Source organism: Argopecten irradians, chromosome 5 (genome assembly GCF_041381155.1).
Source record: "Argopecten irradians isolate NY chromosome 5, Ai_NY, whole genome shotgun sequence".
Taxonomy (NCBI): domain Eukaryota; kingdom Metazoa; phylum Mollusca; class Bivalvia; order Pectinida; family Pectinidae; genus Argopecten; species Argopecten irradians.
The window spans coordinates 20,784,113-20,799,372 of NC_091138.1; the positions used below are offsets into that span (position 1 = coordinate 20,784,113).

The 15,260-nt window shown below is 34.0% G+C and overlaps 1 protein-coding gene across 2 annotated transcripts; it reads left to right on the forward strand.

Annotated features, from left to right (window-relative positions):
- The first annotated feature begins 28 nt into the window (after window positions 1-28).
- On the forward strand, window positions 29-14,841 carry LOC138323181 (uncharacterized). Of its 2 annotated transcripts, XM_069267591.1 has the most exons (5): window positions 29-301; window positions 7,508-7,660; window positions 8,624-8,635; window positions 11,721-11,922; window positions 12,194-14,841. In XM_069267591.1, the coding sequence occupies exons 1-5, from the start codon at window positions 59-61 to the stop codon at window positions 12,295-12,297; spliced, it is 714 nt and encodes a 237-aa protein (XP_069123692.1). In that variant the 5' UTR covers window positions 29-58; the 3' UTR covers window positions 12,298-14,841. The 2 variants fall into 2 exon arrangements, with proteins under 2 accessions (XP_069123692.1, XP_069123693.1); XM_069267592.1 differs by lacking the exon at window positions 8,624-8,635.
- The last annotated feature ends 419 nt before the right edge of the window (window positions 14,842-15,260 follow it).

A 15,260-nucleotide genomic window follows, 5' to 3' on the forward strand; every position in this document is an offset into this window, starting at 1 on the left:
TGACTTTGTGATAAACCCCCTCGTGACTTGTAACAGGATTGATATAGTGGACGGCGCTATGTTGAGCGCGCCAGGTCCCCGACCCCATGTGCTACATGGCCAGGGTAAGAGTGCCAATACACTACTGACAGAGGATGGGTGTCACTATCCGGTCATTTTACCCGCCTATACAGACAGAATGCGGGCAGCGTCTGCCCCCTACGAGTACGGCAAGGGCGTACGGGCCATGCATAAAACTACTCTTACGATAGCAAAACCTCCCTGGGACCCCCGGGACGCTTATAAGACGTCCAATAAACAGGTAAGTGTCTATATACAACTGTATAGCCTGCACGTGTATGTAACTGGTACGGTCAAGAGAGGTGTCGGACAGAAGAGGGAAGAAGATGGAAAAGATGTTAATTTAGTTACTTTGCACATGGGTTCATTTTTGCTTGAGATATGTTATATGATATGTTATTTTCATTATCTGTTACTTATTTAGTTAGCATGCATGGGTTCATATAATTTGCAGCTTTCAAATTCCATGTTATTTGTGATATGAATTACTGCTACTTACAATATGGGTTCATGTTACTTATTATATGAAATCATGTTACTTATGATATGAATTACTGTTACTTACAATATGGGTTCATGTTACTTATATGAAATCATGTTACTTATGATATGGGTTCATGCTATATATATAGCTATTTGTGGCATAAATTTTGATATGAATTTATGTTACTTATGAAATGGGTTAATGTTACTCATGATATGGGTTCATGTTACCTATTATATGAATTTATGTTACTTATGAAATTAATTCATGTCTTTGTGGCATAAGGTGCATGTAACATCATAACATGCAATCATGTTACCCGTATAACAAATTTATTTTGTGGTGTCTGTATGAATTTGGTTGTTTAACATACATCTCGCATGGTTTATGCCATAACATGATCTGTGTTGCTTGTGACATTGCCTCTATTTACTTATGGCTGAGTCATGTGCCTATGTTATAAATTCATGAAATTTTGTTACTTGCGATTGAATTTCATGTAACTTGTTGCATGAACTTATGTTTGTGGTATGGGTAAGACTTGTTTGATGTCCATATCAAGGAATCACTGAGATAACCAGCTCTTATTGGTTCCGAAATTACCATCATTCTAACAAATTATTCAGAATATTGTCCTACCTGGTACCTATTCTTAGGAAATATGCCAAAGTGATTGTCTTCTGGTCTTAAGTATCATACAATAGAAGCTAATACCATTTCTACCACATATAGGCGGTGTTATTCAACTCTTAGGGTATCAAATTAAACGATGCAGCTGTTGATTAACAATTTGTTTGTACTCACGTGTATAAACTCTGTACGCATTCTGATTGGCTGACACTGTGAACTTTTACTGAACTTCATTTTCTTGGTGTCACGTCATCATTTATCAAAGTCATCAATAATCGAATGACGTCATACTATATGTTGTGATCGCTGCTTGACGTCCAAACTGGTGTTTGAAAGTGTGTGCGTCATGGTCATTGTGTCAAAATACATGAGGTTTTCATACATGTTAAATTGACCTTATATACTAATAATACATCTTGACCGACAAGAATTTCACTGAGGAGTTTCGTAGATTTAACGTGTAGGAAACAAACTTGATCTTGATGGTAATGGCTTGATGATTATTTGGCGGGAAATAGACGATGCCGTGTCGTGCGAATACTTTTACATTTATACAAGTAGTCCGACATAGAGTTTTATTTTCTAGAAGCAACTATAGAGTTTTATTTTCTAGAAGCAACTATGAAGACTTGATCTCCATAAGATGTTAAATGTGTATTAGAAGAATTTGATGTCGGTGGATTCTTTATCAAATGATGACTTTTAGATACTAATTAGTGTCTTTTTGCTTATGAAAATTATTACTACACCGTATTTGCATATTTCGGTAAATACCCGTTGCTGTATCCCCGCCATATTTTTCTATCAGTTAAAAACAAATATGATTGTGGTAGAAACAGGTCACACTACTTTTGGTTATTGAATATTGAATTTATTCCACACTCGTTAAAGCTAAAGCTTGTGTCTTTTGTAACTTTTAAAAAATAACTCACTCGTGTAGAATAAAATCAATATTCAACAACCACTCATTGTGTTACCTCTATATATAAGATGCCTTTCTTTGATTTCGACAATTTTAAGTTTTATCTGAGTAAAATATATGATTATAATAATATGCTATATCAGATATAGGCATGGATTGAAATGAATTGAAAGTTGTTTTTCTTTAAACATATCATACAAAACTTTTCATTTTTAATTCCAAACATGGCTTGATGGAATTATCATCAAAAAAAAAAAAAAAAAAAAATTAAATTAACATGCTACCAAACTTTTGAGTATTTAGCAAAGCTTTTGATACACGAGGTTAAGAGCTCTCCACACCTGGCCGATCATATATACCTATATACTACCTATCTTCAGTCATATCAACGATCATGGATCTGTATTAAAATCCTATCTAGGTAGACCTGGAGGATTTGTATGGGGCCTTTTAAAGATTTATAGTAAATCCTTGTCGGGTATTTAGTTGTCCCTGGTCACTATAAACATTGACCTATTTATCAGCCACCTTGTTTGTTTTTAAATCGAAACCTATAGACACACTGCCATTTTTCAACTAACTATTGTATAGAATTATTTACACTTGAGGCTTCCGATACGAGGCCACAATTGTCTAAACAAACAAAAGACGGTACTCGATCACCACCCACCTCAGCTCCGATATCCAATCATTCCCTATACGTGTCCTCCCTCGGGGTGATCGGTAATCATTAGCTTTCGGTTTTGTTTGATGTAATTTACTTTGTACACATGTATAGGTGTAAGATATAAACCCAATTACCTGTTAATGTAAATTGACTGGGGTAGATCATGTTTCTGTCATATTTGATTTTAAATATTAGCTCAAACACATAGTCTGTGTACGTAGACACAATTAAAACCTAGCATGATGCCTACCGTAAAAAACTTGTGTAACTTGCGCACCAGTGTACTTCTTTTTTTAAGTTTCAAATTCTGATAACTCGAAGAACTCAATGCATGAACTGGATGAGTTATTGGTGACTAGGTTGCTCGGTCTAGTGTTCAGAGTTTGAGGTCTGGGTTGGATTCCAGATCAGTCGCTACAATTTCTCCTCTCTACACAGAGAAATAATATCCATGTTTGTTTGCGAAGGTGAACACTTGGAGAAAGCGAGGAATGTACTCATGTACTGGAACTAAATTCAGCTGATCATTATATCGCTGTGAATTTTTGGTTGCATTAACAAAAATTAATTTGTTTAAAAGGTTTACATGACCAGATTGTGTTACATGATCTCCTGGGAAATATGGTTTATGAAGTGAAATCTGTGTGTGCATGATTTGTTAGTGAGGTGATAATTTCAGGTGTTTAGTTCATTAGTCAGGTAAAATCCATGTGTGCATGGTTCATTATTCATGTCAGGTTCAGGTATGTGGTTCCTTGGTCAGGTAAAAGTGCATGGTTCGTTAGTCTGGTGATAGTCTCAGGTGTTCATTCCTTATTTAGGGTTCAAAGTTTTGTTTCTATGGAAATCTTACCACCAGCTTCAGCAAAGTCAGATTGTTGGTAAATAGAAAATCATACATGTAAATAATGAAAACTTCACAAATGCCACTAAATTCATACATGAAAATAACACATCAGTATTACTATTATAAACAATAGTGTAAAAGTATGAAAGTATTTGCAAGACTTATGTATGTCATTGGATTTAATTACTTGACTTAATTTAAGTTATATTTTGTTCTGCTTTATTATTTATTTTTGATTGTGGTTTTGTGTGCCCACCTGCTTTAGCAGGTAGGGCATTAGATTTGTGAAATGCAATTATGAATGTGATCTTGGCTATTCAATTCCATTCTTTATTTATTTGAACCTTACGGTTCATCAGAAAAGGCTAAGACACACTATAGTCTGCTGTTGCTCAGCACAAATGGCTGCTTTGCCCATTGTCAGTATAATATGACAGTGTTGGGTGTGCCGTTCAGTGTCTTCAGTGGCATGTTTCAGTGTGATAGCACTATGAAAAGGACAAGAGTCCCACTATTACAAGGAGAAATGAATATACAGCAGCCTCCTGAAACACGGACATAAGGGAAGGCTGTCCCTGGGGAGGCTGTCGCTGGGGAGGCAGTCCCTGGGGAGGCTGTTCCTGGATAGGTCATCCCTGGGGTGGCAGTCTCTGGGGAGGCTGTCCCTGGGGAGGCCGTCCCTGGGGAGGCCGTCCCGGGTCCCTGGGGAGGCTGTCCCTGGAGAGGTCGTCCCTGGGGATGTCGTCATGGGGAGGCTGTCCCTGGGGAGGTCGTCCCTGGGGAGGTCGTCCATGGGGAGGTTGTCCCTGGGGAGGCAGTCCCTGGGGAGGTCAGCACTGGGGAGGTCGTCCCTGATGGGAATGTCGTCCCTGGGGAAGTCTTCCCTGGGGAGGTCGTCCATGGGGAGGCTGTCCCTGGGGAGGTCGTCCCTGGGGATGGCGTCCTTGGATAGGTCGTCCCTGGGGAGGCTGTCCCCGGGAATGTCGTCCCTGGGGAGGCTGTCACTGGGGATGTCGTCCCTGGATAGGCCACCATTCAATGACCATAGAAAGATGTTAAGATTCACAACCAATGATCAACATTGTTTTTCCACACTAGAAATGGTTCTATATTTAGATTTTCATATAATATACCATTTATAACTTCTTGTTATTCACAATAGGCATAGTGCTTGGCTACACAAATAATTAAATAAATTGATTAGTGAAGGTAATTAAATTATATGATTAATTAATTTCTTGTAGGTGTGGGTTTGTACAATATGTAGTGAAAGACTCCACATGTACATGGATTTCTTTTCACCACATCTATATGAAGGTCTTTTCATTTTTATGCAGTTCTGTCAGTTTTAAAACTCAAGCATGTATGAATTGTCTTTTCAGTTCCAATTAAGAAAACAGGATAGTGTATAAACTCAAAAAACTCATCAAGTTTAATTGGACTGATGTTTCTGTGAAACAAGCTGCAGTTACTTTTTTCTCTATACTGAGCAAATCTGATAGAAAACAATACATTTTTATCTGTGAAGCTAACAATACTTATGTACTTACTATCATTAATGTATTTTCATTCAGTATACAAAACCTTCTAGTGCATTTAATCGATAAGAAAACATGAACTACTATATATCAATAATGATTTAATCCGGTTTGGGTTTAAATGCCTGTATAGATGTTTTAAGTTTACTGAATAACCTAAGTCATATTATATTTATATTATGGTAATTTAATTCATATCTAATCTGAATTTCAATTTAACTATTTTTATACCCTGTACACCCTCAAAGTCCATGATGTAATTACCCAGATGAATGTATAGAGAGTCAATTTCAGTAATATAGGGGTATAAGGTTGTCCTGTATGTGTAATGTTCATCTGTAAGAGTTTTGATATCAACTGAAAAACACATATAAGCAGTAAATTTAGAACGTTGAATCTCTTATCAATCATCAGCTAAATTTGAGAGATAATGGAATCAGGCAAAGGTTCATAATGATACACAGTAATTAGCTATATGTATTGTACATGTATTTATATCGGCCATTTTGGCCATTAGAATAATTAAGAATCTATTTGATTGGATATTGTGTCTATATCACCAGTCTATCAGAACTTGTCAGAGAAAGTATTATGGACTAACTAAAAACCTACAAATGTAGCAGGATAATATTAGCTATGCCAATTCTATATAAAATGTGTTAAAAAATATTGGTGTCGTGTCATTTTGTATCAGATCTTGATCATGACAAAGGTATCCAGATGCTTTTTACATTCAATACAGTTGCTTTCACTCGATTTAACTGTAAATAATTTACGAGCAACTTGGGGCGAAAGCGTAGTGAAATGGTTGCTGTGCCTGACTTTTCCAATGGCCTTTACATCTAGATTGCAAGTTAAAGACCCAATGAGGAGGCTTTCCCTAACATGTCCAATAGTTCATTACCTCTATTAGTTTGCAAGTTGGAGATTCATGGGAATTTAATAAAAGACCCTTGGAACATCTTCAAACTACCACAGGTTGTTGTTTCATATTAGCTCACCAAATGAAAATGTGATTTTAATCCTTATGCAGGTTTGCTTACCTCCTATACACCTATATAAACTGTGTACATAATGTCATAATTCATAACAGCTTTGTTGACTATTCATTATCCACTTGGAAGAAAATTGATTTTTTAATGATCAAGCTAGTTGAGGCATGACTTTGAGATCTATTTATGTCGCAGGAAAATGATTACCATCAAGCCTGTGTATACCTATATATCATCTTTATAAATCTTTTTTTTTCAAGTCTGTGAATAATGAGCTAACATAGGCCTGGCTTTGTTGTATAATGACTAAGAGCGTAGACAGACTTATAGAACATGTAGCAGTTCTCCTGAGTTCTGGGCCTGTTTGAGTGCTGGTAACTAGGAGAAGTTCTCTCAATTGGTAGAGCATCCGGCTAGTTTTATAAAGGTCCTGAGTTCGAATACACATTTCTCTGCTGCTCCTATATATATTTGTATATAAATTACTTCAGCAATACTACGGCCGTAATTAAGCATACCATACGCTGGCAATGAAGACGAAGGCTTTGTTGACTTGATATGGATTGAATAACATATTATTATAATTCACCTGCTGCCTCCCTTCATGAATCATAATGCACTGGCATTGAAAAGTCTTTTGTTAAATTGACTTGGTATGAATTGAACAATAGAATCATTAAATTGTAAGAATGTCTTGTGGTTTGAAGTTAGCTGTATGTTTCAGTGAGATAACACTAATTAATAGATTCATAGACAAAAACTTAGCGAAAAATGGCCAAAATGGCCAAAATTTCCACATTTTCATAATTTATGCATACATGTATTTTGGATGGTAACAATGACAACTACAGCTGCAAAATTATTAAAAAGTCATTGTAGTAATATCAGGGATGTACTAAATATTTAAAATACAACAAATTAATCACTAAATAACAGCTTCAAAAATTTCATGGATTTGGGGGCCAAAAAGGGCCCAAACCATCAAATAGTCCTTTACAAATTTGCATTTTTATTTTTTTTTACTTTTGGTATTTTCAGATGTAGGCCTTTAAAATATATGCAAAACATGTGGAACGAATTGACAAAGTTTTTTTTCTCCATATTCATCTATGGAAAATGTAGATAACTGCATGATGAAAAGGGGACGGATGGGGTTGTGATCTGGGGGTATGTGCTGAGGAGGGGTGGAAAGATTGAGAAAGGCATGAATCTATTTGCTGGGGGTTATTTCAGTGTAAAGATTTGGACTTGGTGTGTGTTTATGTTTCAATGGGAGGACACCAGGTGTTTCTTTAGTTTTCATTACCCCCTCCCCAACATGGTAAGCTGAAAAGATGTATACAGAGTATTTCATTTTTCTTCTTCAGTATTTTGGTGGCAGTAAATCACTTAATCCAGTAAGACGTCCCCCACGATGTCCCTCCATGCACACATCCCAGTGGGACATCGGTCAGAACCAGCAGGACAAATACTGGGACACTCACTACAAAGGAACATTCCACGAGAAAGAAATCGTACCGGTAGGTATATTCAACATGGACTGTCACTATCTTCACATTAAAACTCCATTTTATATTTATATATGTACTTCTAAAGTTCTCTTATTCTATCCTTGAAGAATTAACCTTTTTGCTTGTATTCATTACCATAATGATGATTGGTTAATGTTAGCTGATATATCGAGGCTTTATAAGAAAAAAATGTGCAAATAAGTTATGTAAATGTTAATGGAAAAAGTCAAATGATATTGATGGAATAATTAGCATAATAGGTGTTTGAATATATTAGACTTTATAAGTACCCCGTTTTTTAATTTGCTGAAATCATGTCCCAAATATGATAATCTGTGCTTTGAACATGTGACTAAATTACCAGAATGTGCCTACTGATACCTGTATATGGACATCTGTTCTTGTGTGCCTGAAATAGAAGTCTATTATACCACTGAGCAATGTATAAGAACTGAAAGTGATGTATAGAAATTGGTGCAATACATATATGCTTTCAGTAGAAATTTGTTGTGTCTCAGTGCATTACTTAGGAATCAGTGCCATGCCCCTGTGGCCCCTGTGCCTCCAAAGTTTGCCAAGGCCCTGTGTTTGTGAGATTTGTGTCGTGCTCCTATGCCTTAAATATAGTAGTGTTCTCCCCGAGTATTGATTGCACGTGTGTCTAAGTTATTATTCTTATTTATGGTAAATGTTAGAGGGGAAGTTCACCATTATACTTTATAGCCTCCACCATTATTTTATAAAATGTACTATTATTTTCATTTAGACTAATTTTGTTTCCAATTCAATAAAGTACACATTTAATACATTTTATTTCTTCTCTGTTAATTTAAAACACATATTTTACTTCCTTATTGCCATTAACAAGTTGTTATATTGGAATGATTTCCAGATGATCAATTTTGATCTCTACATTATATGTTTATACTGGATCTTTATACTAATGGTGTGGGCACTGTATCTCTCTTCCAGACTACAACACGAGTAAGTTTACTTCTAGTAGCTTTATGGTATATTGTCTTTCCTAATTCGTCAGTGATACCATGTATTCTTTGGTTAACCACAGGTAATTTACCTGGTTTTTTGTGAATGTAGCTCATGGTCATTTAAGAAACAGGAAGTGAGAAGGTGATTCATGATACAACCATCATTGAAGACCCATGGTTGATTGCACAATGGCTGCACTTATCATAATTATAATAAATGAAGCGTAGCATAATATGATCACCATGGGTCTCCAATGATGTGATACTAGTAGATTATCAAGATACTGAGGATGTAGGGGAGGTATTGGGTATACAAATAGCTCAGTCAGTGAGATCATTAGCATTCATAGTCTCAAGTTGCCTCAGCTATTGTACTCTCTTTAAAAGCAGGGAAATGCACCAGTCTTTACTTTAAAATGATTGTGTCAACCTTGAGAAAGATAATGCTCTCTATATTACTGGTACTATGAATAACAAGAGTACATAATTGTTCAATAAGGTAGCTACTTCAAGAGTACTCTGTGAACATTTATATTCAAAGGGAAATAACTTAGATAAAGGGAAAGATAACTCAAAATACTGAAAAGTTATACAAGTTTACATGGTGTCACTTCTGTCTCTTGGCCTTACAATAAATATGCTGTTTCTAATTAGATTAATAAGAATATCAGGGTCTAATAATGTAATACGTTGTAGAGGTAGGTACTCAGAGTTATACACCTGAATACATACTGTAATTGACAATTTCATTGCTTACTCTTCGAATGTTTAATTAGTCTAGGTAAAGCATTAGCATTGAATATGTATTCAACCCAACCAGTTTTTTCTAAGCGATATGTTGATACATTTATATATGGTACTTAAAATTTAGGGAATACAATCAAAATTTTTCCGATTTAATTGTAATATTATTTGTTATTGGTAGTATTTTTCTGATATTCATAGGAGGAAGTGTGCTGGTTGGGTTGAATATAGTATACTTAATATTGATATTTATTTATACATATATATACTGTTGTATATACATATATGATTAGTTCATTACTATGATTAAGATGATGATATCCTTTAACGTATATAACATAAGATTTTATAACTGTAGGCTTGTAGGATGCATGGCATACATTTAATGCTATTGTTAATATCTAATAACACAGAAATACTATAAAGAACATTAAAAAATCTAGTAATTTCTTCTTATTGAAAGAAAACTATAAAGGACTATGTATGGTAAGGGTCTTTTGTGGCCCCTAAATACGCTATTTTCAAAGTCTGTTATTTTAAGATGTTAATCTTGCATTTCAAATATTAACTACATGCATACCTGATATATTTGATACTGCTATTAGGTGATATAGCAGTTCTAGTTGCCATGGCAACCATTTTTATTATACATAAATAATGCAAAATGTGAAAAAAACATCAAAAATTGGCCTTTTTTATGCAGTTTTTCATCTAGTAATTCCCTTTAAATATAAAGTTTGTTCTAGGTTGTGCTCTATTGCTTTTAAAAGAAAAACTATCAAAAAATATGCCGAAATTGACCAAATTTTCAAATTTGCATAATTTATGCAAAGTTACCATGATGAAATAGCAAAAACATACTTTCTGTCAACAAAAATATCATTAAGTTTTTACTAGGGGCGTTTTCAATATTTAATTTGAAATTTGGTAGATTTAGGGGCCAAAAAGAGCCATTACCATATCTAGTCCTTTGTTTAATGTAGTGGTTTAATTAGCTAAGCATAAGCTTATTATTTATAAATGTTGTCCAAGTCCATAGTATTTCCAGCTTCCACTTATGTATTTAAAATCTCTCTATCCTTTTCAGTGTTAGATAGTGCATTGTATAATGTAACTCTCCTGTTTGTGTCTTTGTATCATATCCTTTTTTGAATTTTCTATTACTCTTGCCGGTTTCTATAAAATGTGTATCCTACCAACAAAAATGTGTAAGGATTCTCCGGAATAGAACATTGATATTACTTCTTTGACCCATATCATAAAGTTTTGAAACACAGGAAGTGTTGGCCTATAAAGAGTTAATGAGTGTCTATTTATTATGACAATAACATGAAGTCATAGTCTAAAGGAAAGTTCACCCAAGTCAAGAATGACCAGGTTTCAAGAAATTTAATCAATTTCAGGGAATTTTCAACAAACAAAAGGTAAAAGGGTGGAAAAGTAAAATGTGTTTTGTTTTTACCAAGGATTGCTGAGCAGTCTTATCATATCATTCATTCTCTTAATAGATTTTGGTAAAATTAATGATATAAAGCTGGAATTTATATACATGTGTATACAATCTGTAAAATGGATTGGAAGTCAATAGACTTTGAAGAACAATATTAAAATTCATAATATAGCTTTGAAGAACAATATTAAAATTCATTAAGTGTCTTGAGTTTGAGGTTCATATGCCATTATCAGTATTTAGTACATCCTTACTTTTAGTGTAGAGGAATACATGTAATTGTGTTATATATAAAAAAAATTCCATTTTTTATTTGTGAAACATCATACATGTAATTTAACAAAATAACTTCAATGTTTCACTATATGGAATTAGTTACTTTTGTACAGCGAGTATTGTTTTATTTGTTGTTTAGTATGTGAGAATAATAAATACATGTAATAACACAATGCTCTCCTACAAACTGATGATGTTATCATGAAATATTTGCTCACAAGGGCAGACAACTCTGGAGACAGAATATCATGTTTTTATATGTTTTCTAGACAGTCCGGTGAAGGAATTAATGGTTTATCTGTGAAGTGTTTAGATAACAGTAATATATGGTGGTTGTAATGTATAATTTATGGCAGTAGATGTGAGAATAGTGGGTAAAATTTGAACATTTAAATTAAAAAAAATCAAGACATTAATCACTGTAACAAGTGTGGCTAAAATGTGAAATTTTTTATCATATGATGACACTTGTATGAAATTTTCTTTTCAGAAAAGTTCTCATTAATTTGAAGGGGAAAGTTTTAGGTTTGAAGAAACAAAATAAAACCACTTATATACATGTAGGGTATATAGATATAACATTTCCTTATGAATGGCGTTGTTATTTTGCCAGGCCAATCGACTCCACCTGACATCTCTAGTAAACAGAATTGATCAGACGGAGGGAGGTGACATGAAGAAGACGATAAAATCGGACAAGGATCATCCAAACTACTGGTCACAGTACGGACGTATCCACAATAAACTCGGACACATGTTAGGGACAGGAGTGGCTAGGGAACCTCCAGTACGGAAAAGTTTCAATGTCATAACAGGTAAGTAAAAAGTGTAGGTAAAAAGTTCACAACTATGACATTATTGAATGTTGATAATGATAGTCAAACAGTCAAAATATTCTTTCCATTCAACTTTGTATTGCACTACAATTTCAGCCTTGAAAAATATCATCATTCTCGGGTATGGAGAATATGATGATCTTTCAGATCTTTTCAGTTTCATTTCAACTTTGTATGTACATGTAGTTTACAAACAATTTGAGATTGCTTATGATGATTTCATTGTATTCTTCTCTATCTTTGTTGACAGGTGAGGAGCTAGGACCAGCCTGGGAGGACATGAATCGGCGAGTATCTGGAAACCGAGTACTGTACTCAAACCGATGTGAGAGATCACCGTTACTATTAGGCTAATACAGGACAGTGGCTAGCCTGCCATGGGTGGGCTGGGTCGCTTTTTATCTCAATGAATGGCTCGAAACTTTTGTAAGTTGCATGCCAATGATCCGTTACAGAATTTGACAGACTATTGTAGGAGCAACGTGATTTCATCACCTCCAGTGACAGTGGATTCTTTAGTACAGGACATGTGAACAAGTTGTGCCAAAGTATTACTAAATTGTATGTATACCCGAGAGCTGTGATATGTTGTGTCAGTATAATAGTGAGTGATAAAGAGGATCTCCTAATTCGCCTTACCTATGGGAGAGAATTTCCTTTAGAGAAGGTAGATGATCTTACCAGAGTAAGTTGATCTGAACAAGGGGACACTCTAATTACTCAAGGGAGACAATCTCCTTTCCAAAGGGAAAGTCTTATACAGGGGAGATGATTTGAATAAGGGGACACAGTCTCCTTACCAATAATGGTAGAGATGATCTGAATTTCCTTAGCAAGGGTAGACATATTTTACCTGCAGAGACACTGCAGTTCACTCAAATGGCATACGTTTGCTTCCTCTCAAGTTAGAGTTAGAAATTTCAATACCAGAAATTCCAGGAGCAGATTTTGATAGACGATAATTGTTAGATATCTTTTCATTTGTTATTTATGTTAAATGAATAATCACATGTTTGAATTCACATACCAGTTATAAAGTAATGTAAAGCCAAATATTATTTTTTCCATTTTAAATTTGTTGTTTATATGTAAATATTCATTACACATTATCATGATTTGTTGACACATAGTGAACAACATGTGCTTTTATTTATGACAGAAAAAAATGTTTATTTATGTTGTTTTAGAAATAGACTTCAGTTCTATGTAGTTGATTTAAAAAATTATCAAAATCACTAGATTTCTGGATAATTATTTCATGGAGATACATGTACTACATATGTAGGATGAAAATTTTGCATAAGTCATGTAAAATAATTAAAAATGAATTTGTAAAATATTTTCACTTTTTTCAATTTCTTAAAACAAAAGAATACATTTTCGAAAACTTTAAGCTTTATTTGGAATTTTGCAGTTGAAAAGATCATTATCTCCATTATTGTATATAGCCCTTTATATGATGATCCAGGGCTATTACTACATGTATATATTATTTTCCCTTGTTAGTACTGGTGATCCAGAGTAAAGTTGTGCCCAGTCTTCCTATTGGTCTTTATACTGTACAACTCAGTATTATTATAGCGGTCTTTATACTGTATGTACAACTCAGTATTATTGTAGTTTATTGTCTTAGTAACAATTTTACATTGTTTTATTAATTTGATCTGTGATATCTGTTTTATCTGAAGTTAATACTTTACATTACTAAAGGTTTTCTTTAAGTATTTTGATGCACAATGTATCACTAAATCTTTATATCATAACAAAATATTTGTACACAGATCGAAGAGAAAAAAAAAAGATATGGTATATGGTTCAGTAGTCTAGCCAAATAGAACTGAATCAGATTTTTTAAAGAAATCATTTTAAATTGAGTAAATTGTTCATAAAATAAGCTGTAATATAAACTTTTTTTTATCCTAAGACAGAAAAAAATGATGTACATGATAGCTAATTGAGTTTGCCTGTTATTACTTTGATTGTATATTTTTTATTACATTCCAATGTTCTCATGATACTCAGTGCAATTACTAGTAACCGTAAATAGGATACAATATATAGAAGTTTTATTTCATATAAACACAGTATTTATTCTCGACATAATTAATATCTAGAATGCATTATATTTAAATTTTGTATAGATCAAATTTACATTCATTTATTAATATTAAAAGACATGTTTCTAGGGCTTGAAATATTAAAAAAAAACAAATGATAAGGCTAGGTTAGTGTTATGTAAAGATAATCCTATGCAAGGAAAATGTGATACATTGTAATTTAATTTTTTTACGAATCAGTATTCAATAAAAATACTCTTGTATGACAGAAAATGCCCAATATGGTGGATATCATGTCATATTTGACTGCATACATTTGATCAGACTACAAAAGTTTCAGATTTGACAGTGTATTATTACACACGAGTTACTATTTTTTACTTTTTGTTAATCCACCATCAACATTCTGTGTGATTCAGATTGCTACGTGCATCCATTGTTTTCTTTGTATATGAAGGTTTTTGTGCGGATATGCTTAAATATTTACTGTAGCATTTTATCGTTGAAGAGGAATAACCTCATTCATACATATTTTACATCAAATAGGTTATCATTTTGTATGAACAGATAAATCCACATGGTTATGAAAAAATGGTAGAAGTGATGTGCATAGCACAGGAACTTTATTCTAACCCACACTGATATTGATATTGCATATATAAATGTGGTAATTCACAGATGTATTTTGCAGTGTATGCCATCCTGTAGGTGAATTTAACACAATGGAATCAACACTGCCAGTAAACAGATGCCTCACTAGTCATTTGTGTCATTAGGACCATACAACCAACGGTCTAGACTTGGTGTGCTATAAATAAAACAGACGCTGAACAAAGTATAATGTTAAGTTTGTTATTATTGTTTCATGAACTAAGTGAGAGACTACAGAGGCTAGTGTGATGATTAGTGTTGGCTGACCACTAACCTACTAGATAACAAGGCAATAACCCATGTGAGGAAGGTGCCAAACACTGACCACGAGGTCAATGACAATTTACTTGGAACTGAAGCTTTCCCACGTCTCCAATCACTGCCCCACACCTACAAATACTGTTCCATCAGATGTGATACGTCTCTGACCAATGCCCCACACCTACAAATACTGTTCACTCCGATGTGAAACAAGTTCACATGAATCAGACTGATAAAGCATTTCATATTCAAATTGACAGATAAAATTTAGATGACTTAAGATGAGTCTATCTGAAAGAAGTTATTGTTTGGTATTTTCAATAGTTGACATAATTTGTAAACAAACAA

Bases quoted from the DNA above. Each gene is read 5' to 3' on its own strand.
- LOC138323181 (XM_069267591.1), top strand. From the start codon at position 59: ATGTTGAGCGCGCCAGGTCCCCGACCCCATGTGCTACATGGCCAGGGT. The intron at 302-7,507 runs GTAAGTGTCTAT...TTTCTTCTTCAG, and splicing joins ATAAGACGTCCAATAAACAG to TATTTTGGTGGCAGTAAATC. The intron at 11,923-12,193 runs GTAAGTAAAAAG...CTTTGTTGACAG, and splicing joins AAGTTTCAATGTCATAACAG to GTGAGGAGCTAGGACCAGCC.